Consider the following 22,544-nt stretch of genomic DNA (forward strand, 5'->3'; position numbering starts at 1 on the left):
CAACTGAAAAAGAATAAAGAGGCAAGCCTTCCAAAATTGGTTTCATTGTTAGATCTTCAAAGGATGACAAATCCCAAATGCACAAAATTAGTCCATGAATCTTAAAGGTTTCTTGCGGCATTTTCTATAATTGGGGTGTTTTCATATCCTTGATTTACCAATAAATAACACCCATCACTCAACTAGAACATATGAATAACAGTATAACAGGATCTCCAAAATATGGATTTTTTTTAGATTTGAAGATAATACAATAGTTGTAGGCAGTGCACCAAACTCTGTGAATTTTTGTAAAATAAAACATCTATTTTTATGTAGAGTATTTTGTAGATCCTGATTTAGTATTACACACGTAGCAATAAACATATTTACTACATAACCAGTGTTTCTGTTACACAAACCCTGCAGTGCAACCAAAACCAACCACATCGAACATCAGACACTGTTCCTTCTACGGGCCATCTCCCGAGCCATCTCCCTAATTTCCTCCGGTGATGGTGGCCTTTCTGCCTCTGGTGGATATTCAATGTATGACCTCTGTAACATGATAAGAATGAAATATGATTTGGAGTACAGATACTGGTTTAGTTAAAAACAATTTCAAAATTGCATTCATGCTCATGAATGAATTCAAAGCCATCAAGACAAGACAATTGATCTGGAAAACATTTATTCAATTTCAAAGTGATTATACTTGCTTACTGTACATCTAAACTTATGGGATAGTTGCATCTGAAATTATATAATCTGATTTCAGGATCATTGAATATGCAAAATTGATAGATATGACAAATGAAACTCTACTTGGTAACACTCCATTGTATAACAATATTTAATATCAATAAAAAGAAACTGGTGAGCATAGAAGTACATAAGCCTCCAAAATGATTATATATAAGATATGAGAAGATGATTACATTTCCCATGAACTTGCGGAGGTTGCCGGGATTGTTGGCAAAAGTGTACATAAGAATGATTGGTACCGTCACATACACACCGAACTTGGCAATTTCTAGAATCCCTTTGGATGTGCCCAGAGACGACATTGTATCTTTGCTATCACCAACAAATACCAATACCAACAGCAACAGAACCAAGCACTGTGTTTGAAACCAATTAATCAATAAATAAAGAGGAAAATTGATCTGAATCAATCATCATAACATAACCAAACACGAATAGAGATATGAAATAATTAATTTTTACCCGAGAGAACCATGATAACACAGCACAACAATACTGATGCGAAAGAATGGAAGATACTCCAATTAATACCTGGGTGTTTCTCCCTGCACCCAACAAATGGCTTCCTACTCCCCATCATTTTTGAAAAAGACTATTTTACCACTTTCAAAATGATTTCTTAATTATTTTTTCCAAAATATTTTCGAAACACATATTATGAATTCTGGATTTAACATTTCAGATATTCTAAAAATGTGTTATTCTGGAATGGATTTTTGCTTCTGATTTTCTATTCCAAAAATACTTTTTGCTATCCTTATTCTGAATAACCCAAAATTATCAAGGATAATTCTAGTATTTCAAAGAATGTAGGAGTGCAAGAAGAAAAATTCAAGGGTGCAGGAAGAAATACTCTTAATACCTTCTTTTCTTAACCCGATCTACTTTCTTGAGCAGCCCACTGTTACTTGCACCTCCCACATTTACTAATAGAGACCTCTATTTTATATTTTTCTTAAATTACTTTTTGAAACTGTCAAAACAAATTTATTCAAGAAAGTGTTTAATAAAATTGTAAAAATAAACATTTTTCCAATGTAGTTTTCAAGTGTTAAAAAGCATTTAAAATTATTAAGATGATACATCTTTGTTATTGTTTCAAAATTCTAAATTTTAACCTTTCAATTATATATTCTAATTTGTTAGTGTACCGTCCTGGTAGTCGGAAGTGATGACGTGGCATCGAGCTATTATGTAGGCGTGTTGAGCAGGGCCCATGGCTGGCAGAAGGGAAGGAAGTCGGGGGACTCGTGTGGTCGCCAGTTATTAAGTTGGCGTGCCCCGGTCTCTAGCATACCTAAACCGGTGGTCACCGGGTGTGAGATGAAGTCGCCAGATGCGAACCCAAGACCACGTGGTGGCCAGAGATCGCCGAAACAAGGACATCGCCGAAGATGAAGTCAGATAGTCGTTTCCTAGCTAGCCAGAGGATGAGGTCGGGAGACAGCTTACCTGAACATACACGGTGAAGCAAGTAAAGTAGATCATGAAGGCGGCCGGCGAGACCACAGGGAAGGTGTGTACGAAGGCACCCGAACTCGCCACTCAGAAGAGATCACGCTCCAAGGCAGCTATGCACTGAGTTGTGTCATGCATAAGTAACTTAGCCAAAAAACCTGAAGAGTAAGAAGTGGCGCCCAAGTCAAGGATGCTCCAGATGGTGACACGTGTACAGCTGGATGCGAGCCACGTGTCCAGATGTGTAACTGTCAGGAGAGAGAAAGTGCACAGGTATATAAGAGATTCTAACGAACTTCTGAGGTACACACGTTTTAGATTGTTTCTTTACGCTTGCGAGTCTTGAGTACGCTGAGAGAGAATTTTGCACGGTTCCTTAGAGTTCTTGAGTTTTCTCTTAGTATTTGGTGGTTCAGTCGCTGACTTGGGCGTCGGAGCGTGATCGGCCGCAGCGGCGCCATTCTGTCTTTTGCAGGTTCTTGAGGTGAATCGCGGTGAAGGACGGAGGCTAATACGGGGCAGAAGTCGATCCAGGTTTGACGAGGCAAGGTTCTTGCGTCCCGATCAACAGGCAGGATCATCAGGCGCCCACCGTGGGGCCGTGTAAAACTTGTTCCCATCCACAGCGTGAGTTCTTGGAGGTTTCTGCAGTTTCTGTTTGGTTGTATGCTGGTGCAACCATTTTCCGCCGTTCATCTAAGTTTTGTTCGGTAGTTTCGTGTTTTCCACCGTTCGTTTGAGTTCTTGTTCGGTGAGGTGAGGTTTTTCGCTGCTTACGCAAGTTTTAATCGGTGAGATCTAAGTTTCGCCGCTCGTTCGGATTTTTGTGGAAGAAACGGTGGTTTGTGGTGGAGTTGTGAGTTTCTGTGGAGGTTTTCTGTTGAGGTGTGTTCTTGAGGTTTTTCGAAGTTTGCGAGGTTCTGACCGATTGATCGCTGAATCGATCGTCGCTGAAGAAGGTGTTGTTCATCGCTCTCTGTGGTTTGTCAAGTTTTCATGAGAAAAATGAGAAGCAACCGTTCAAGTCCAGTTGCGCCCGTTGCTGCTGAAGGCGCCATGACTATGGCGCAGATGGTGGAAATCATGCGTGCGTTGCAGGCGAATGTGAAAGCCTCGCGCATAGAGCAGGCAAAAATGCACGAGGACCTGGTCGCCTCTCAGGCCAGGAATGAAGAGCTTAGCAGAGTTACTGAAGAATTGCGCCAAGCTCTTCAGGAGCAGCGAGGGCGCCCAGTCGCGGAAGAGGTCGCGCCGTCAACGCCGCCTCGCGTTTTCCCCATGCCTTTCGCTCAGGCGATCACAGACACGCCTATCCCTGCGAGTGTGGTACCTGTGAAGGCTGTTTTTATCGGCGTGGAGGATCCTGAGGCACATCTCACCACGTTCCATACGCAGATGATGCTGTCAGGAGGATCGGATGTTGTGTATTGCAAGATGTTTGTGAGCACACTCCAGGGGACGGCGCTGGAATGGTTTGTGAGCCTGCCTACGGGTCACATAACCAATTTCCAACAGTTTTCGAAGATCTTCGTCGAGCAGTACATAGTGAACAAGGCGCCGCCTAGGGTGTCTTATGATCTGTTCGACATAAGGCAGTACCAGGGAGAGTCCCTCAAGGACTACTTGAATCGTTTTGGGGCGCAGATGGTCCGCTCGCCAGCCAAGGACGAAGAGATGCTGGTCTACGCATTCAAGAAGGGCGTGCGGTCGGGACCCTTCTGCGAGGCGTTGATCAGGGCTCACCCCGCCACGTTTGCTGAGGTTAGGCGACTTGCGGTGGCCCACATCGCCGACGAAAGTGAGGTCGCCGAGAAGAGGGGAAGCGTGGCTCCCGCTAGGCCACGTGCCCAGACCAGGATCCAGCCACAGAGGGTGCTGGAGACAGCGGCGGCCAAAGAGGGATCAGAGGACTCGCCATCCTTATGATCCAAGGAAGAACAAGGGCAGGGGCCCAGGGGGCCCTCAACCGGCACGTCGGGTGTACAATCGCCCGCCGAAGCACAAGTTTGTCATGGGGTTGGCGGACCTGATCGCCATTCCCAATATATCAGCTAGGCTGAAGGCGCCCGAGAAGGTGGGCGACAAGGTGCTGGGGCCAAAGCCAGACGCCTGGTGCGAGTTCCACCAGGGCTTTGGCCACACCGTGGACTCATGTTTGGCTTTAAGATACCAGCTCGACGACCTGGTCAAGAGCGGGTTCCTAAATGATTACTTGCTGGATAGAAGGACGGGGGGCGCGTCGAGCTCCCAGCCAGCAGGTGGTGAGGCTCAGCAGCACGAGATGCCTACTCACGGAGAGATCCACACCATTGCAGGAGGTTTCTCGGGTGGTGGATGCACCGCGTCACAGAGGAAGAAGTATGCGAGGTCTGTGATGACGGTGGATATGTTTGAGGACCACTCACCAGACATGGACATCACGTTCACAAGGGCAGATCTCAGGGACGTAGTGCCTCATGACAACGATCCAATAGTCATCTCGCTTGTTACGGCGGGAAGGAAGGTCCACAGAGTACTAGTGGACCAAGGAAGCTCGGCAGATGTAATGTTCTGGCCGACTTTCACACAGTTGCAGTTGCCCCTTGACCAGCTGAGGCCCTATGGAGGGTGTTTGTATGGCTTCGCTGGCGATCAGGTGGAGGTCAGGGGGTATATAGAGTTGAGAACTACTTTCACGGATGAGGCGGGCTCGAGAACGGAGAAAATCAAGTACCTCGTCGTGAACGCTCCCTCAGCATATAACATTTTGTTGGGAAGACCAACGCTCAACAGAATAGGAGTTGTGCCTTCGACCAGGCACATGAAGGTGAAGTTGCCATCGATGGAAGGGGTGGTGATCACCATCAAATCTGACCAAAAAGAAGCGAAGAAGTGCTATGAGAATAGCCTGAAGAACAAGAGGTCAGTGAGTTACATCACGACGACGCCGCCTCCCGGTGTGAGGCCCAAGCCAACAGAGTGGCGGGTTGTTGATGCGGCGATGGAGGTGGCCGCCGGAGGAGACGTCGCCATGATGGATGCAGAGGCTGAGGGAGAGAACGCCGAGCGGGAAGAAGAGGCGAGAAACCGCCCAGAGGAAGCGAGGGAGCTGGGAATCGCCAGGGCGGTGATCGCCAGGGAAGCTAGACCCAAACCCGTCGAGGAATGGCTCGAAAGGGAGATCGGGGGAAAGGTCTTCAAGTTGGGAAAATCCTTGGAGGCTGAGCTCCAAGACCAGATTGCCAAGGTGATAGAGCGGCATCTGGATGCTTTCGCATGGTCTGCTTCAGACATGCCGGGAATTGACCCCGACTTCTTGTGCCATCATCTAGCAATGGACAACCAAGTCAGGCTAGTGCGACAGAGAAGAAGGAAATTCAACGAGGAGAGAAGGCAGGCGATCAGAGATGAAACCCAGAAGCTCCTCGCTGTAGGCCATATCAGGGAGGTCCAGTACCCTGAGTGGCTAGCTAATGTCGTGCTGGTGAAGAAGAGCAATGGGAAATGGCGCATGTGCGTCGATTTCACCGATCTGAACAAGGCTTGCCCAAAGAATTCGTATCCTTTGCCAAGCATAGACGCCCTGGTGGACAGTGCTGCAGGATGTAAGTTGCTGAGTTTCCTGGATGCCTTCTCAGGGTATAACCAGATCAAGATGCATCCCATGGATGAAGAGAAGACTGCCTTCATGACCGAGAGATCGTGCTACTGCTACAAGGTGATGCCTTTTGGGCTGAAGAACGCGGGGGCCACGTACCAGAGGTTGATGGATCGAGTACTTGCACCAATGCTGGGAAGGAATGTGCAAGCGTACGTGGATGACATGGTCGTGACCTCGCCGGAGAAGAGCAAGCACGTTGCGGACTTGGAGGAGTTGTTCACCACGATCGCCAAGTTCAGGTTAAAGCTGAATCCCGAGAAGTGCATCTTTGGCGTAGAGGCGGGAAAGTTCTTGGGATTCCTCTTGACTGAAAGAGGAATAGAAGCCAATCCTGACAAGTGCGCTGCCATCTTGGCGATGAGGAGCCCGGCTACCGTGAAGGAGGTGCAGCAACTTACGGGTCGGATGGCCGCCCTGTCTCGTTTCGTGTCAGCCAGCGGAGAGAAGGGCCACCCGTATTTTCAGTGTTTAAGGCGAAACAACAAATTTGCCTGGACGAAGGAGTGTGAAGAGGCCTTCGTCAAGCTCAAAGAGTACCTGGCGAGCCCGCCGATTTTGTGCAAACTGCTGGTGAGGACCCCTCTCAGGTTGTATTTTGCTGTGACTGAGAGGGCGGTGAGTGCGGTGCTCGCCCAAGACCAAGATCAAGCTCAGAAGCCTATTTATTTCGTCAGCAAGATGCTGCAGGGCCTGGAAGTGAGATATCAGGCTTTGGAGAAAGCCGCGCTGGCTGTGGTTTTTCCGGCGAGAAGGTTACGCCACTATTTCCACAGTTTTACAATACTGGTGATGACCGACTTGCCCATCCAGAAGGTTCTGAAGAAACCCGATGTAGCTAGGAGGATGGTGAAGTGGGCGGTGGAGCTATCGGAGTTTGATATCAAGTATGAGCCCCGAGGTCCGATCAAGGGGCAGATCTTCGCAGACTTCGTGGTCGAGCTCTCGTCAGAAGCAACACGAGTTGAGGGGGATGATTTTCGTTGGGTGCTTTCGGTGGACGGGTCGTCGAACCAGCAGGGTAGCGGTGCTGGAGTCATCTTGGAAGGGCCCAACGGCGTGTTGATTGAGCAGTCCCTGAGGTTCGCCTTCAAAGCCAGCAACAATCAAGCAGAGTATGAGGCGCTGATCACCGGAATCTTGCTGGCCAAGGAGATGGGAGCTAGGGTATTGATGGCTAAGAGTGACTCGTCGTTGGTCACGGGACAAGTAACAGGCGAGTTTCAGGCCAAGGATCCACAAATGGCGGCTTACCTGGAGTATGTGCGGGAGTTGAAGAGTTCCTTTGTCTCCTTCGAGGTGGTCCATGTGCCCCGAGAGCAGAATGCCCGAGCTGACTTGCTAGCTAAGCTCGCCAATTCGGGCAAGGGGGGGTAGGCAGAGGACGGTGATCCAGGAAACTCTGAAGACGCCTAGGGCATTTGTGGCAGATCACCTGGTTCTTCAGATAAGCAAGTCGACGGAGAAAGCGGCGAGGAGCCACAGGTATTTAACTCAGGAGACCTTGAGATCGCCGAGAATAAGAGTGTGTCGGGAAGAGAAGGTAAACGGAGCGCAGGTCTGCGCTACCCATGAGCCAGACACCTGGGTAACACGGTACAAGCGATGCCTGGCGGATGGCCTTCTCCCGCTGGATCCGACGGAGGCCAGGAAGATAAAGAAGAACTCCAGCAAGTTCACGATGATTGATGGTGAGTTGTATAGGTTTGGGTTCACACACCCACTCCTAGAATGTGTGCACGGAGAGAAATGTACAAGAATCATGGCCGAGCTCCATGAAGGGATTTGTGGAAGTCACGTCGGGGGTCGAGCTCTGGCCGCAAGAACACTCTGTGCAGGTTACTACTGGCCAACAATGAGGGAGGACTGCAAGAAGTACGCACAGTGTTGCAAGCAATGCCAACAGCACGCCGATTGGCACAAAGCGCCTCCCGAGGAGTTGAAGTCGATTTACAGCCCTTGGTCGTTTCATACGTGGGGGATCGACATTCTGGAACCTTTCCCATTGGCGATCAGGCAGATGAAGTACTTGGTGGTGGCAATCGAATATTTCACCAAGTGGATTGAAGCGGAACCAGTGGCCCAGATCACCGCACACAAGATCGAGAGCTTTGTGTGGAAGAACATCGTGTGCCGGTTTGGTGTGCCCAAGCGCCTGGTGTCAGATAACGGAACTCAGTTTGCAAGTCGTCTGTTGAAGAAGCTGTGCGAAGGGGTGGGAATTCAACAAGTATTTGCATCCGTCGAGCACCCTCAGACAAATGGCCAAGTAGAGTCAGCCAATCGGGTACTGCTGAGAGGTTTGAAGAGAAGGCTAGAGAAAGCCAAAAGAAGTTGGGCTGAGGAGGTACCCCGTATAGTTTGGGCGTACCACACCACCGAGCAGTCAGGAACCCATGAGACCCCGTTTAGCCTGGTCTATGGATGCGACGCAATGATTCCAGTGGAAATCCAAGAGAGCTCGCCGAGATTCCAGAACTTTGTAGCGGAAGACTCGAATGAGGAAAGAAGGCTGAATCTGGATTTGCTGGATGAGGTCAGGGAGGAGGCAAGAGTGAAGGCTGAGGCAGTGAAAAGAAGGATTGAACGAAGGTATAACTCGAAGGTGATGCCAAGGCAGTTCAAAGAAGGCGACCTGGTGATGAGGAAGGCCCATCAGTACGAGATTGAGAACAAGCTGTCGCCTAAGCGGACGGGACCGTTCAGGATAACCGAGGCGCTCGGGAACGACGCCTACCGCTTAGAAACATTGGAAGGAGGGGCGATTCCTCGCACCTGGAACGCCACGCACCTCAAGTTATATTACAGTTAAAAGCGTTGTAAGTAAAAACAAACACGTAGAGTTTGCGAGCTTTCTGTTAAAACAGTTTGAAGGGGGCACTCTTTTTTCCCTAAGGAGGGTTTTTAATGAGGCCACCCAATAAAGAAGAGTTTTCGAAGTTTAAAGTTGTTTTAGATTGCATGCTTGTCGTTATTGCGAAAGTTTTGAAGAAAAAACCTTGTCACTCGAACGTGATTTAAGGCAAGTTTTGAAGTTATGTTGCATGCTTTCTGAAAAGTTTCTAAGTCTCCATCGTTTTTCGGCGATTGGCGGCATCAGTTAAAGTTAAAAGTCCTCATCGTCTTTCGGCGATCGGAGGCACCGGCAATGTTTAAAAGACCTCAACGCCCTCGCGCGTCCTGAGGCGAGAAAGAGATAAAGACCTCCTCGCCGTCGAGCGAGTGCATGGACTTCACTGACCTCAACAAGGCGTGCCCCAAGGATTCTTACCCCTTACCCAGTATAGATGCTCTAGTCGATAGCGCATCGGGGGGAAAGCTGCTCAGCTTCTTGGACGCTTTCTCAGGGTATAACCAGATCAGGATGCACCCAATGGACGAATGCAAGACCGCGTTTATGACGGAACGGTCTTGCTATTGCTACAAGGTCATGCCATTTGGGTTGAAGAATGCGGGGGCTACCTACCAGCGGCTCATGGATAGGGTGCTCTCGCCCATGCTGGGAAGGAACGTACACGCCTATGTAGATGACATGGTGGTTACGTCCCAAGAGAAGAAGCATCATGCGGCTGATCTGGAAGAGCTATTCACCACCATTGCCAAGTATAGGCTGAAGCTCAACCCTGAGAAATGCATATTCGGTGTAGAGGCTGGGAAGTTCTTGGGTTTCCTCTTGACAGAGCGAGGAATCGAAGCTAACCCGGAGAAGTGTGCGGCGATCGTGGTGATGAGGAGCCCAACGACGGTGAAGGAGGTGCAGCAGCTCACCGGTCGCTTGGCGGCACTGTCCCGGTTTATGTCTGCTGGGGGGGAGAAAGGTCACCCATACTTCCAGTGTCTCAAGCGCAACAGCAGGTTTCTCTGGACGCAGGAGTGCGAGGAGGCCTTCATTAAGTTGAAGGGATATCTGGCAAGCCCACCAGTCTTGCGAAAGCCCCAGGTAGGCATCCCTCTCTGTCTATACTTTGCTGTTACGGAGAGGGCAGTCAGTTCAGTCCTGGTGCAAGAGCAGGACCAGGCCCAGAGGCCTGTTTATTTCGTCAGCAAGGTGCTGCAAGGCCCTGAAACCAGGTACCAGGCCCTCGAGAAGGCTGCTCTGGCGGTGGTATTCTCAGCCAGAAGACTCAGGCATTATTTCCACAGCTTCACAGTGGTGGTGATGACTGATCTGCCTATCCAGAATGTATTGAAGAAACCTGATGTGGCAGGAAGGATGGTCAAGTGGGCAGTAGAATTGTCGGAATTCGATATTCAGTATGAGCCCCGAGGACCGATCAAGGGGCAGGTGTTCGCGGACTTCGTAGTCGAGCTATCATCCATCGCGACACCTGCAGAAGGGCTAGATTTCCGATGGGTGTTATCGGTGGATGGCTCCTCTAATCAGCAAGGAAGCGGCGCTGGGGTCATCCTGGAAGGGCCAAACGGAGTACTGATCGAGCAGTCCCTCCGTTTCGCCTTCAAAGCTAGCAACAATCAGGCGGAGTACGAAGCCCTGATCGCGGGAATGTTGCTAGCAAGGGAAATGGGAGCAAGAAATCTGCTGGCCAAGAGCGATTCGTTACTGGTCACTGGGCAGGTTACGGGGGAGTTCCAAGCAAAGGATCCCCAGATGGCAGCCTACCTGGAGTATGTGCAGCTCCTGAAGACGTCCTTCACTGAGTTTGAGTTAGTGCATGTGCCAAGAGAGCAAAATGCCCGAGCAGACCTGCTTGCCAAGCTAGCCAGCTCAGGCAAGGGGGGGAAGCAGAGGACTGTCATTCAGGAGACCCTGAAGGTGCCGCGCGCGTTTGTATCAGACAACCAGGTGCTTCATGTATACAAGTCAATGGAGCGTCTAACGATCGGTCATCGGTCGTTGACTCAAGAGACGCTGAGAGCGCCGAGGGTGAGATCGCGACCCTCAAAGATTGGTGAGTCGATGGAGGTCCACGCGGAGAAGGAACCCCACACTTGGATGACGCCATACCGGCTATACTTAGAAGATGGTGTACTCCCGCTCGATCTGGCAGAGGCCAAAAGAATAAAGAGGGGTTCAAGTAAGTTTACTCTCATAGATGGAAGCCTATTTAGATTTGGATTTTCTCACCCTGTGCAGATCTGTGTACACGGCGAGCAATGCACCAGACTCATGTCTGAGCTGCACGAGGGGGTGTGCGGAAGCCATGTAGGTGGTCGCGCTTTGGCAAGTAGAGTACTCCGCGCGGGGTACTACTGGCCGAAGCTGAAGGAAGATTGCATAAGGTTTGCTCAGCGATGCAAACAATGTCAGCTGCATGCAGATTGGCACAAGGCACCCCCTGAGGAGTTGAGGTCCATCCATAGCCCGTGGCCATTCCATACATGGGGGATTGACATCCTAGGACCTTTTCCCCTGGCGACAAGGCAGATGAAGTTCCTCATTGTGGCCATCGAATATTTCACTAAGTGGGTGGAGGCAGAGCCAGTTGCACACATCACCGCACAGAAAGTCGAACACTTCGTCTGGAAGAACATTGTCTGCCGCTTCGGAATACCCAAGAGGCTGGTTTCCGACAATGGCACCCAGTTCACCAGTCATCAGTTGAGGAAGATGTGTGAAGAGCTAAAGATACAACAGGTTTTCGCATCAGTGGAGCACCCACAAACAAATGGGCAGGTGGAGTCAGCAAATCGAGTGCTGCTCAGGGGGCTGAAGCGGAGGCTAGACAAGGCCAAAGGAGGCTGGGCAGAGGAGGTCCCCAGAATTGTGTGGTCTTACCACACCACCCCACAGTCCAGCACCCATGAGACACCCTTCAGCCTTGTCTATGGGACAGACGCCATGATTCCTGTAGAGATACAGGAGAGCTCCCCCAGATTTTTGAACTTCGTTGCTGAAGAGTCCAATGAAGAGCGTAAGGTGAATCTAGATCTGCTAGACGAAGTGCTAGAGGAGGCCAGAGTCAGTGCTGAAGCCGTGAAGAGAAGAGTCGAGCGGAGGCACAACTCTAAAGTGAGGCCCAGGCGCTTCCAGGAAGGTGATCTGGTGATGAGAAAGGCGCATCAGAATGACATGCAGAATAAGTTATCCCCGAAGTGGACAGGCCCGTACAGAGTGGTGGAGACATTAGAGAACGGAGCCTATCGCCTAGAGACTTTGGAGGGAGGAGCAATCCCCAGAACGTGGAACGCCACCCATTTAAAATTTTATTTCAGTTAAAATTGTACGGTAATGGCGTTCTCACGCTGAAAGGCACATGCTTTGTTTGTGGTGAAAACAGTTGAACAGACAAGGGGGCACTCTTTTCCCTAAAGAGGGTTTTTAACGAGGCCACCCAATTAAAGAAAAATTTCCAGCATATAAAGTGTGCTCAAGTATTAAAGTTAAAATCCTCCTTGCCCCAGGTGCAAGTGCAGGTGATTGGTGAGGCCCTACTTGCCCTAGGCGCAAGTACTGGCACCGATCTAAGTCTTCCTCACCCCAGGTGTGAGCGCAAGCAGAAAGGTTTGAAAGGCCAGGGGTGCTAGTAAGACCAAGAGAGGGAAAGGAAAGGTTTTGACAAAACGTCCTTACCCACTTGGCATGCACCAATATTGGCCCAGTAAGACTCTCAGTCAGAAAACCTTTCTCACCCCAGGAGTGAGACAGGGAGCGAGCGACTCAACCCGCCAAAGGGTAATGACCTCGGGGAAAGGGAAAGGGGTTAGCGAGAAACACTTCCTTTTCCCCAAGATGAGGCCTCATTTTGAGCAATCGATGTCAAGGTCCTTTATGCACTTAGCGCTAGAGCGACAGAGAAAGCTAAGTAAGGACTAAAGAGCGATCACTGATGAGTTGTCGGTAATTGGCTAGTAGTACAAAGCAGCGCACGAGGACTGTTAAACACCAAGCTGAGGGAATAGCCAGTCGAGATCAAGCCGATCGCGCTAAGCCTGAATTGGTTAACACTTAGTCGTGCGCAAAGAGTAAGAGAAGCAGATCGCGCTAAGCCTGAGTTGGTTGACACTTAGTCGCGCGCAAAGAGTAAGAGAAGCAGATCGCGCTGAACCTAAACTAGCTAACAGTTAGTCGCGCACATAAAGATAAGTGGAGTCCAAAGAAAATACAAAGAGAAATTGAGCAATTGAAACCAAGATATATCACCAGAGATGTTCATACAATTGTCAGTTACAAAGAGTTGAATGGTGCAGAAACATAAGGTTACAGAATGAAACTTTGTACAGAAGAAGTCAAAATTACAAAAAGGAAGAGATTCAGGGAGTAGGAGGCCTAAGTTTCCCATCTACCACCGAGTGATGAATGCTGAATTGCGCAAGGTCCAGTTCTGGAAGGACGCAGCGGACTTTCTCGAGCGCCAGCTCGAATCCATCAATGAGGGAATCGGCGCCCACGTTCATCAAGTCCTCTTTCTCCGCCTCCAGACTTCGCCTCGAAGCCTCTGCAGCATCCCTCTGCGTGGTAAGGGTAGCAAGGGAGGAGGCAGCCTCAGACAGCTTGCCCACTGCCTCCTCAAGCTTCTTTTCGGCAGCAGCAGTTGCCTCCTTGGCGGCCTTGAGCATTTCCACCCGCTGAGAATCCTGTTGGCGTAGGGAGGCGTTCTCAGCCTGTAACTCCTCCACCATCTGACTCCGCTCGAGCAAAGAAGAATTCTCAGCCTGTAGCTCTGCCACCTTGCAGTCCAGAGGACCAACAGTCTGCCCCATCAAGATCTCCATCTTGATGGTCTCCTGGACCTGCAGCAAGTACTCCCTCCTGGCCTTCTCCACCATGCCTCGCATCAGCTCGACAGACCCCTGAGCGGCTTCAAGGTCACTGTGTAGCGACTCATTGTCGTGCTCAAGCTCCTTCACCTTCTTCTCCAGGGCTTTCTGCTTGCGATGCTGGGTGGAGAACTCCAGCGAGAGCACCATCTGCTTGGCAAGGTGTGCGTCTATCTCCTCCCCGCTCCAGTCGACGAGCTCCCCATTGCTGATGTGCTGTCGCACCATGGAGATAACTCTACTGAAGTTCTCATGGTTGGCTCCAGTGTTGCTTGGGCGCGAGCCAGACCCACCATGTTCAGCATTGGCGGTGGAGATTGTTATTGGAGGCGGGGCGCACTCGTTTTGAGTGGAAACACCCCCACCAGGGTGAGCGGATGGACCAGGTGATTGGCCTGCTGGGGGGGAAGTTGGCGGTTGAGAGATTGGGGGCGATTTTTGGCCAGGAGAAGATGGGCATGCGGGCTCTGGGGCAGGTCGAGTAGAGGGAGAGGGAGGTGGTGAACCTTCCTCTACCTCTACCACCTCTATCCCTCCAGGTTGGAGAGACGAGACCCCCTCAGCCACTGCTTTCTTCCTCTGGCGGTGAATGAGGGGGGAGCCTGAGCTTTCCTCTTCCACTGAGGCAGCAGCAGCGGCAGGTACCAGCGAAGAAGCCTTCACCAGTCTTTTCCTTTTCTTCCCTTGCTCGGGGCCTTCGGCTGGCGCGACCGAGAGCGGAGGGGCTTCGATTGGCTCGGTGGTGGAAGAGGAAGAGCCAGTCCCTTTGGCCGCTCGGCGTTTAGCGAGCTCCAACACCGCCAACCTCCTATCTTTCCCTGACATTGAATCTGCATAGGCAAGAAAGAGGAAAGTTAGACAGCTAAGAGACGCAAGCAAGGTGAAAAGTATAAGAGCATGCATGAGGAGGTATAAATGTCCTAGGGGGCGGCAGAGAAAGAACTACCTGTATATTTCTTCAGGGAAACCACATCAAACTCATCCTTGATGAGGCGAGCGGAGTCATACTTAGCCCCCAGGAGCAGCCCACACAGCTCGCGCTCGTAGGGGGCCATGGTCTCGAGGTCCTTGGGTTTTTTAAATTGAACCTGGGGAACCCAGTAGAGGGGGTACCCCTCGAGCAAATGAGGGCTTTGAGGGGTGGCGGATATCATATAAAATATGCCCTTCCAGTCTTTGAAGGACTGCTGGTACAGGCCCAGAAGCACCCGTCCAGCAACCCCGTTCAGGCTGACCCAAAACCTATCCCCTGGTTTCTTCGCCTCAAAGAAGTAAAGGAATACCTCCACCAAGGCGTTGTGCCCAAAGTGGTTGCACAGGATCTGAAACGCCCGGATGAAGGCCCAGGCATTGGGGTGGAGTTGGCAGGGCGCGACGTTCAACTCCATCATTAGCTCTTTCTCGAAGAAGGTGAAGGGGAGTCGCAGCTTCAACCTTTTGAAGATCGCGGAGTAAACAAAAACGAAGGGCACCCCATTGGTGGCCCTGTCGTCAGCGCAAATGGGCATCCCTCGGGGAGGGATGCGGACTCGGATGTGGAAGTCGTTTTCCCTGTCTATGGAACACGAGGGTTCGTCCGGGTCGTGGCTCAGAAGCGAGTTAAGATGGTCCTCAGGTAGCAAGATGGACGTTTCAGATAGCAACGCCAGAGGGGCCCAGTCATAGACCTTGGCGTTGTCATGGAATGAGGTGACAACAGGCGGTGGCGAAGCTGGTGCACTAGCGGAGGGCTGTGCACCAGAAGAAGAGGCAATGACACGAGCGGTCTGCTTCAAGCGAGCCATCGAGAGATAGCTGCAATGGAGGAAAACGAAGGGTCAGAAATAGAAAGGGAGAGAGTGATGGATGGTTCGGTGAAAAACAGAGAGAGGGAATGAGGAAGAAATGCCCAGGTAAAGGAGAAAGAAGGGGAGGCAGAAGTCAAAGCGGAAACATGAGAAAAACCCTAGCGCGGGTTGAGAAGAAGAAAACAGGGAAGATGGATGCATGATGACTAGAATGATAAATACAATCGGTAAAGATGGCCAAAAAGGGGCCAGGGAAAAGAAAAACCATACCTTTGAATGATCGTAAGAGTCAAGGATCACAGAGAATTTGAAGAAAGATGGGTGCGCGGAAGAGAGGTTCGCAGAAAGTTTGGGAGTCAAATGAAGAAGATGAAGGAACAGTGGAAGGGCGCGCCAATTTGAATGAAAGAAACGCTAGCGACGCACAGCGCTGGCCGTTGATGGGGCCACGTGTCGCGAGATTAAGAAAGGAAGTCCAAACGATAAAGAAGCAGCACGTGAGGTGGCACGTGAGGCGGCCCCACTTGCCACGTGGACTGAGGGCACGACCACTTAGTCTCTTCGCTGAGAACGAGTTCTCGACTCGAGACTGGGGGGCTTGTGATCCGATCGGTCATCGGTAGTCGATGACGTCAGCATCAGAGAACCACGTGGACCACTCGCAGGGTGACACGTGGGCTAAGTGGCAAAGAGGTAGGGGGACGATCGCCAAGAGAGGTGATCGGTGGTCAGTAACCAAGTTACCACCGACAGATCAGGCGGCAGAGAGGTCGGGGGACAGATCACCCAGAATGGTGATCGGTGGTCAGAAGCCAAGTGACCACCAGCAGACCAGTTCCCAGACTCGCGCCTGGAGGCAGAGCGCGAGTAGCGAATAAACACTGATCAGTCATCGGGTGTATTGTCATCGGGGTCTCGTGTTACACGCAGTTAAACTGGGACTAAGGTTCCCAGCGAGAGCGTTACGCATGGACCTCTCATGAGCACACCTCAAGGAACCATGCACGAGAGTGGCCTGAGGGAACTAGTAAGCCAGTCAGTGACTGGTGATTCCCTCAACCCATTACGTGCGTGTCATCCAGAAGGGTAAGTCGCCTACACAGAGAGTAACGTTCGGTGAGTGCGCCTAGACCAGCCACACCCGACGTCCACTCCTAAGAGTGTGCAATTTACCCAGATAAGAGAAGCATCCTAAGTTACTCCGCAAGGGCGTAGCTTAGGCGGACAAGGAGAGGCGCTAGAGCCCTTCCAGTAAGTGACACGCGTGTGGTTAGATGTGAGTTGCAGGCCTCCACGTGTCACCATCTGAGAGGGGTGCGGTCCAGACAAAAGAGCACTCCGTACCGCTAAAGGTACAAACAGGCGCAGCCAAGCGCAGACATGCGCAGACTCTCACGCTCCCCATTGCTGATTCTGAAGGTACGCTTTCTCTGAAAAGCATGACAGGGTTCTGACACATGCCAGAAAAGCATAACAGAATTCTGTTATGTCCAGGAGCAGGGAAAGAGAGATAAAAGGGAGAATCAGAGTGAGAGTAAAGGGAGAGAGACGAAAAACAGAGTGCAAGTTCTACACACACACATTTTTACTAAGTTTCCATTTTCTGGTGGTTCTGTTGAACTAACTTGATCGTCGGAGTGCAAACGGCCGCTAGAGGCGCCGTCTGTGTATTTTGCAGGTCACATTTTGAAGCCATCAGAGAGTTCAGAAGGTGATTCTTCAGGAGACGCAGTCGCGAAGACAGGGCAGAAAGTGTTACAAAGCGATTCACCCACGTTCAAGTTGCCGGCAGGATCAGACCACCTGAGGAGCTTTCCTCTTTGGCTTCCTTAGGATGAGTTTCTTGCGTTGTTGGGCGGGCAAGGCTTCCGAAGGAGCTGGGCCTTTAGGGGGCGATCTGTCCTGGGCAGCGGCGATCTCCACAACTGAGTTGGGCACAGTCTGGGAGCCCGACGCCAACCCATGAGCTCGGGCGAGCGCCCTCAATTCGGCTAGTTTTCCTTTACCCAGCATGAGATCTGCATAATGCAAAGGTATACAGGTCAGCTCAAAGACAAAGATAAACACATGAGTAAGTATGCAAACGAGACAAACAAGTGGTGCAGGAAATAAAGACCAAGTCTTGTGTGCAACAGACAAGACGCCCAGCAACAGATAACAGAGGTGCAGCACAGGGCAATAACTTAGATATTGAGGTAAGCACTAACCTATGCGAGCCTCGAGTTGGCCCTCGTAGAACTCAAAGGAGATGATCGCAGAAGTGAGGAAGGTGATGTTAGCGGACGCCACGCTCTTCCAGAAGAGGCACAGGTCCTTGTCCAAAGCGCCCATGTTGTCGGGGCTTCTTGGCTTCCTAAAGCTTCCCTTGGAGTCTTTATTTCCCTTGTTTACCCAGTACAAGGGAAAGCCGTCGAGCAGCGAAGCGTCCTGATCATTTTGGCGCACTTGGACAAATTTACCTTTCCAATCCTTGTAAGATTGCTGGAAGATAGAGAGGATCGACCTCCCACAATTCCGTTCAGGCTCACCCAAAGGCGATCTCCAGGGTTCTTGGCCTCGAACAGGAAGAGGAACACGTCTACCGAGGCCGGTAGTCCCAAATGCGCGCATATAATCTGAAACGCCCGCACGAATGGCCAGCTGTTGGGATGGAGCTGGGCGGCGGCGATGTCGAGCTCGATTAGTAGCTCCCGTTCGAAACGGGTAAAGGGGAACCTAAGTTTCACCTTCTTGAAAAGGGTGGTGTACACAAAGCAGAACAACTCGTCGTTGTTCCCTTTGTCGTCTGCGCAGACTGGCACGTCGGGGGGACAAGGCAGCACCGTCAGCTTGTCATCATGCTCCTTGTGGAATGAGAGGTTGGGCTCGTCCCCTTTCTTCAATCGAAGCACCGCCAGGGGAGAGTTTACTGAAGAGGTCTCCTTCAGCAAAGTCGAGGTGGCCCATGGGTATAGCTTCTTGTAGTCTGGAGAGGCGATGGGGGCACCTCCGGCGATGGGTGGAGTTGCCTGAGCAAGGTTGGGGTGAGAGGTTGCAGGCCTCTCAGCCTGGGAAGAAGAAGCACCAGGTGCTCGCGATGGGTTGGGCATTTGGGATGAAGGGTTTCGTGACGAAGGAGGAGGATTCGCGGTGATCTTTGAACGAGCCATCGCGGAAACTGCAAAGGAAAAAGAAAGGGAAAGGTGAGCGAAGGTTGCAGAGGCTGACTCGATTGTGAAAGAAGGACGAAAAACGAACGAACGAAAGTTCGTTGTGATGGAGACAAAGCCCTAAGTTACGAGAAGGGAGAAGCAGAAGAAACAACCCACAACGTATGCACCAGGCAGTTAATGGATGATGCGAATCGGTTAAAATGCAGCAAATATCAACAGAAGGAGTAAAGGGAGTACCTTTCGATGATCAAGCAAACGTTGAAGGGAGTTGGGGATTGAGAGAGTTGAAGAACGTCGTGGGTTTGCAGAGGAAACTCAGAGCGTTTGAGAAGGCAAAGAGATGATGGAACAGTAGAAATGAAATGGGTTTAAGGGTTTTTCAAACGATTTTTGGAAGCGTAAACGACAGCTAAAGATAACCGTTGATGAAGCCACGTGTCGAGCGATTGGAAGAGTGTTTGGTGGAGCGTCAGGAAAGCAGAAAGTACGAACGTTCGGAATTCTGCGCCAGCGCCACGTAGATCGGTAGTGACGTGACTCCTTTAGTCTTTTCGCTGGACAAGTCTTCGCTTAAGACTGGGGGCTTGTGTACCGTCCTGGTAGTCGGAAGTGATGACGTGGCATCGAGCTATTATGTAGGCGTGTTGAGCAGGGCCCATGGCTGGCAGAAGGGAAGGAAGTCGGGGGGCTCGTGTGGTCGCCAGTTATTAAGTTGGCGTGCCCCGGTCTCTAGCATACCTAAACCGGCGGTCACCGGGTGTGAGATGAAGTCGCCAGATGCGAACCCAAGACCACGTGGTGGCCAGAGATCGCCGAAACAAGGACATCGCCGAAGATGAAGTCAGATAGTCGTTTCCTAGCTAGCCAGAGGATGAGGTCGGGAGACAGCTTACCTGAACATACACGGTGAAGCAAGTAAAGTAGATCATGAAGGCGACCGGCGAGACCACAGGGAAGGTGTGTACGAAGGCACCCGAACTCGCCACTCAGAAGAGATCACGCTCCAAGGCAGCTATGCACTGAGTTGTGTCATGCATAAGTAACTTAGCCAAAAAACCTGAAGAGTAAGAAGTGGCGCCCAAGTCAAGGATGCTCCAGATGGTGACACGTGTACAGCTGGATGCGAGCCACGTGTCCAGATGTGTAACTGTCAGGAGAGAGAAAGTGCACAGGTATATAAGAGATTCTAACGAACTTCTGAGGTACGCACGTTTTAGATTGTTTCTTTACGCTTGCGAGTCTTGAGTACGCTGAGAGAGAATTTTGCACGGTTCCTTAGAGTTCTTGAGTTTTCTCTTAGTATTTGGTGGTTCAGTCGCTGACTTGGGCGTCGGAGCGTGATCGGCCGCAGCGGCGCCGTTCTGTCTTTTGCAGGTTCTTGAGGTGAATCGCGGTGAAGGACGGAGGCTAATACGGCGCAGAAGTCAATCCAGGTTTGACGAGGCAAGGTTCTTGCGTCCCGGTCAACAGGCAGGATCAGTTAGTTTCAGCAAGACTTGCAACAAGAGCTTGCAAAATCTTTTCTTCCTCTTGTTCTTATAAGAGTGAGTCGGAAGTTTCAGGAGAAAAAAAGTGTGATGGTACATCTTCAATGCCAACAAATGTTCTTTAGCCACGATGCATTGCACAACACAGCTAATTGTGGCATAAAAACACTAAAACTTGCTTTCAATTTTGAGGTTTTAGTTTTGCATTGATATCCATCAAAAGACTCTATTCAATGAAAACAAACGACAAGATAAATTTATCACATACCCAACCAAACCAAGACAAATTCTCTCAAAAAATTTGTTTCAATAATTAAATATGTAAAAATTGTTTGATCTCTATATTTGTTTTCAACAAGAGGTAGTGACAAAATTTCAATTTCCTTGTATTGAATATTGGTTAGTTGTTTCTTAGTAATTGTTCCACAATGAAAGTGTGTTAAGAAAATTCATTTTCCACAGTTTTCTATTTTAGATAACATAAACAGATCAGAATACGTATATGTATGCTTAATCTATATCTATCAAAATATATATATATATATATATATATATATATTATGTATTATATAATTTAAAATACATTTTTACACATCTAAACATACATTTTTAATTATATTATATAAAACTTTAAAATATATTTTTGGATTCGAAAATATATTTAAGACTAAAATATGTTTTCTGATGAGAAATATATTCTGAACTGAAATTCAAGACATGTTTCTAAAATATAAAGATTTAAATTTTTCAACACTCTTATAAAGTGAACTAAGAACGTAGGAATGGTAGAATCTTCATACTTGTTATTAACTTTTAGTTAAATTTTTAAGAATCAAGTGACTAAAATATTAATAATTGAAGAATAATTTATTTAAAATTTAATTATTATTTTTATTTAAAATTATGAAATTATAGTTATTTTTAAATGATTAATTTTGTTTAAATTTATATTCTGCTGCCTAATTTATTTAAATTTATCTTTTTGACATCTGATCTTATTTGTACTACAATTAATAATACAAATTTATTTAGATTTTTATTTAAATTTATATTTTAAATAATATTTTTTATATAATTTTATTTAAAAGTTACAAAAGAAAAAAAAGTATATATCCACAAATATAAAATAATCTTCAAGATCTTTTATTACACCATAAATAACAAAATTAGAAACAAACAATTTTTTTACGAAACTAGATGCTTGAGATCATCTTATCAACTATAATCAATCATGTTCTTTAGTTTAAATTGGTTTACAACTTACATAAATTTATTACTGTATAAATAATTTTAATTTTATGTTATAAAAATTACACAATATTTTTAATTTAGTTAAAAATTACATAAATATCTTATAATATATGAATAATCGAATAGTTTTGTAAAATTAAAAATATTATTAGAAACTCACACCAAATTTTTGTTTGATTAAAACTGAGAATCTAAGAATTGTTTTTATAAAAATTAAAAACATAAAATAAATGTACTATATAAGATTTGAAAGATATTGTAGTCTTGAAATAGACAATAGCTGAATAAAAGGTGTCAATGACTGTTTACTCTTGTTGGAAAATGTTAGCAGCATGATTGTGAAACTAGCGAGTCAACTCTAGTTGATTCATCCGAGTTCAGGTTTTTGCATAGCCTTATCAGATTTTCGCATACTTTTGTCGAGTTAACTCGGTAGTAAACTCAACTATTTAGTAAACTCAGCAGACTCGGACTAGACTCGGACTGAACTCGGTTAACTCGCTCAAACTCGCGAGTCCTGTGGGTTTTCGTTTTAACCTAAAACGCTATACTTCTGAATGGGAAAATTAATGAAATAAACTGACCTTTAGCGTTTCGCCTTTCGTTTTCGTTTCACCTTGCGTCTTCTGTGGACTGCGGGGAGGTGATGCGTCTTCTCTGAACAAGTGCGGCGGTGGTGGCAATCGAGCGCAGCGGTCGCCCGGTGGTGGCGGTTAGGTCGCTTGGAGGTGGCGGTTTGTACGTTCGTGCGGCGATTGCGGTGGTCAAGGGTTGTAGATCGACGGTGATGCCGGAGGTGTCGATCAAAGGTTAGAGATAGATGGTGTAAAATTAGGGTTTGTTAAGTAGTGTGATTTAGGAAATTAGGTTCTGTTTTTTTTTATTGGACTGCAGGTTTCAAATTGAATTTTTTAATTTAATTGAAGTGCAGATTTTATTTTTTTTTTTATTAATGCTCTCTTTTATTTTTAATTGGGAAAAACGGAGGCTTTGCCCGACACCTTTTATTGGGCTATGCTCTATTTCAAAGCTACAATATCTTTCTAAGTCTTATATAGTATGTTTATTTTATGTTTTAAATTTTTATAAAAACAATTCTTAAATTCTCATTTTTAATCAAACAAAAATTTGGTGTGAGTTTCTAATAATGTTTTTAATTTTACAAAACTATAATTTTTATATCCATTATTCATATATTATAAGATATTTATGTAATTTTTAACTAAATTAAAAATATTGTGTAATTTTTATAGCATAAAATTAAAATTATTTATTCAGTAATAAATTTATGTAAGTTGTAAACCAATCT

General features: G+C 48.1%; 2 protein-coding genes across 2 annotated transcripts; both read right to left on the reverse strand.

Annotated features, from left to right (window-relative positions):
• Positions 1 to 214: 214 nt before the first annotated feature.
• On the reverse strand, positions 215 to 22,129 carry LOC137830924 (uncharacterized). The gene is made up of 3 exons (XM_068638337.1): positions 21,820 to 22,129; positions 918 to 1,100; positions 215 to 537 (listed from the first exon to the last, which is right to left on the reverse strand). Exons 2-3 carry the CDS (start codon positions 1,044 to 1,046, stop codon positions 436 to 438), a joined length of 231 nt encoding a protein of 76 aa, XP_068494438.1. The 5' UTR covers positions 1,047 to 1,100; positions 21,820 to 22,129; the 3' UTR covers positions 215 to 435.
• On the reverse strand, positions 12,469 to 15,479 carry LOC137830923 (uncharacterized). Its single transcript, XM_068638336.1, has 2 exons — positions 14,505 to 15,479; positions 12,469 to 14,388 (listed from the first exon to the last, which is right to left on the reverse strand). The coding sequence occupies exons 1-2, from the start codon at positions 15,340 to 15,342 to the stop codon at positions 13,052 to 13,054; spliced, it is 2,175 nt and encodes a 724-aa protein (XP_068494437.1). The 5' UTR covers positions 15,343 to 15,479; the 3' UTR covers positions 12,469 to 13,051.
• Positions 22,130 to 22,544: the final 415 nt, after the last annotated feature.

The sequence above is a fragment of the Phaseolus vulgaris genome, chromosome 6 (genome assembly GCF_000499845.2).
Source record: "Phaseolus vulgaris cultivar G19833 chromosome 6, P. vulgaris v2.0, whole genome shotgun sequence".
Lineage (NCBI taxonomy): Eukaryota > Viridiplantae > Streptophyta > Magnoliopsida > Fabales > Fabaceae > Phaseolus > Phaseolus vulgaris.

Coding starts and splice junctions, on each gene's coding strand:
- LOC137830924 (XM_068638337.1), bottom strand. CDS start 1,046: ATGTCGTCTCTGGGCACATCCAAAGGGATTCTAGAAATTGCCAAGTTC. Junction 538..917: donor TCCGCAAGTTCATGGGAAAT/GTAATCATCTTC, acceptor ATCATGTTACAG/AGGTCATACATTGAATATCC.
- LOC137830923 (XM_068638336.1), bottom strand. CDS start 15,342: ATGGCTCGCTTGAAGCAGACCGCTCGTGTCATTGCCTCTTCTTCTGGT. Junction 14,389..14,504: donor TTCCCTGAAGAAATATACAG/GTAGTTCTTTCT, acceptor TTGCCTATGCAG/ATTCAATGTCAGGGAAAGAT.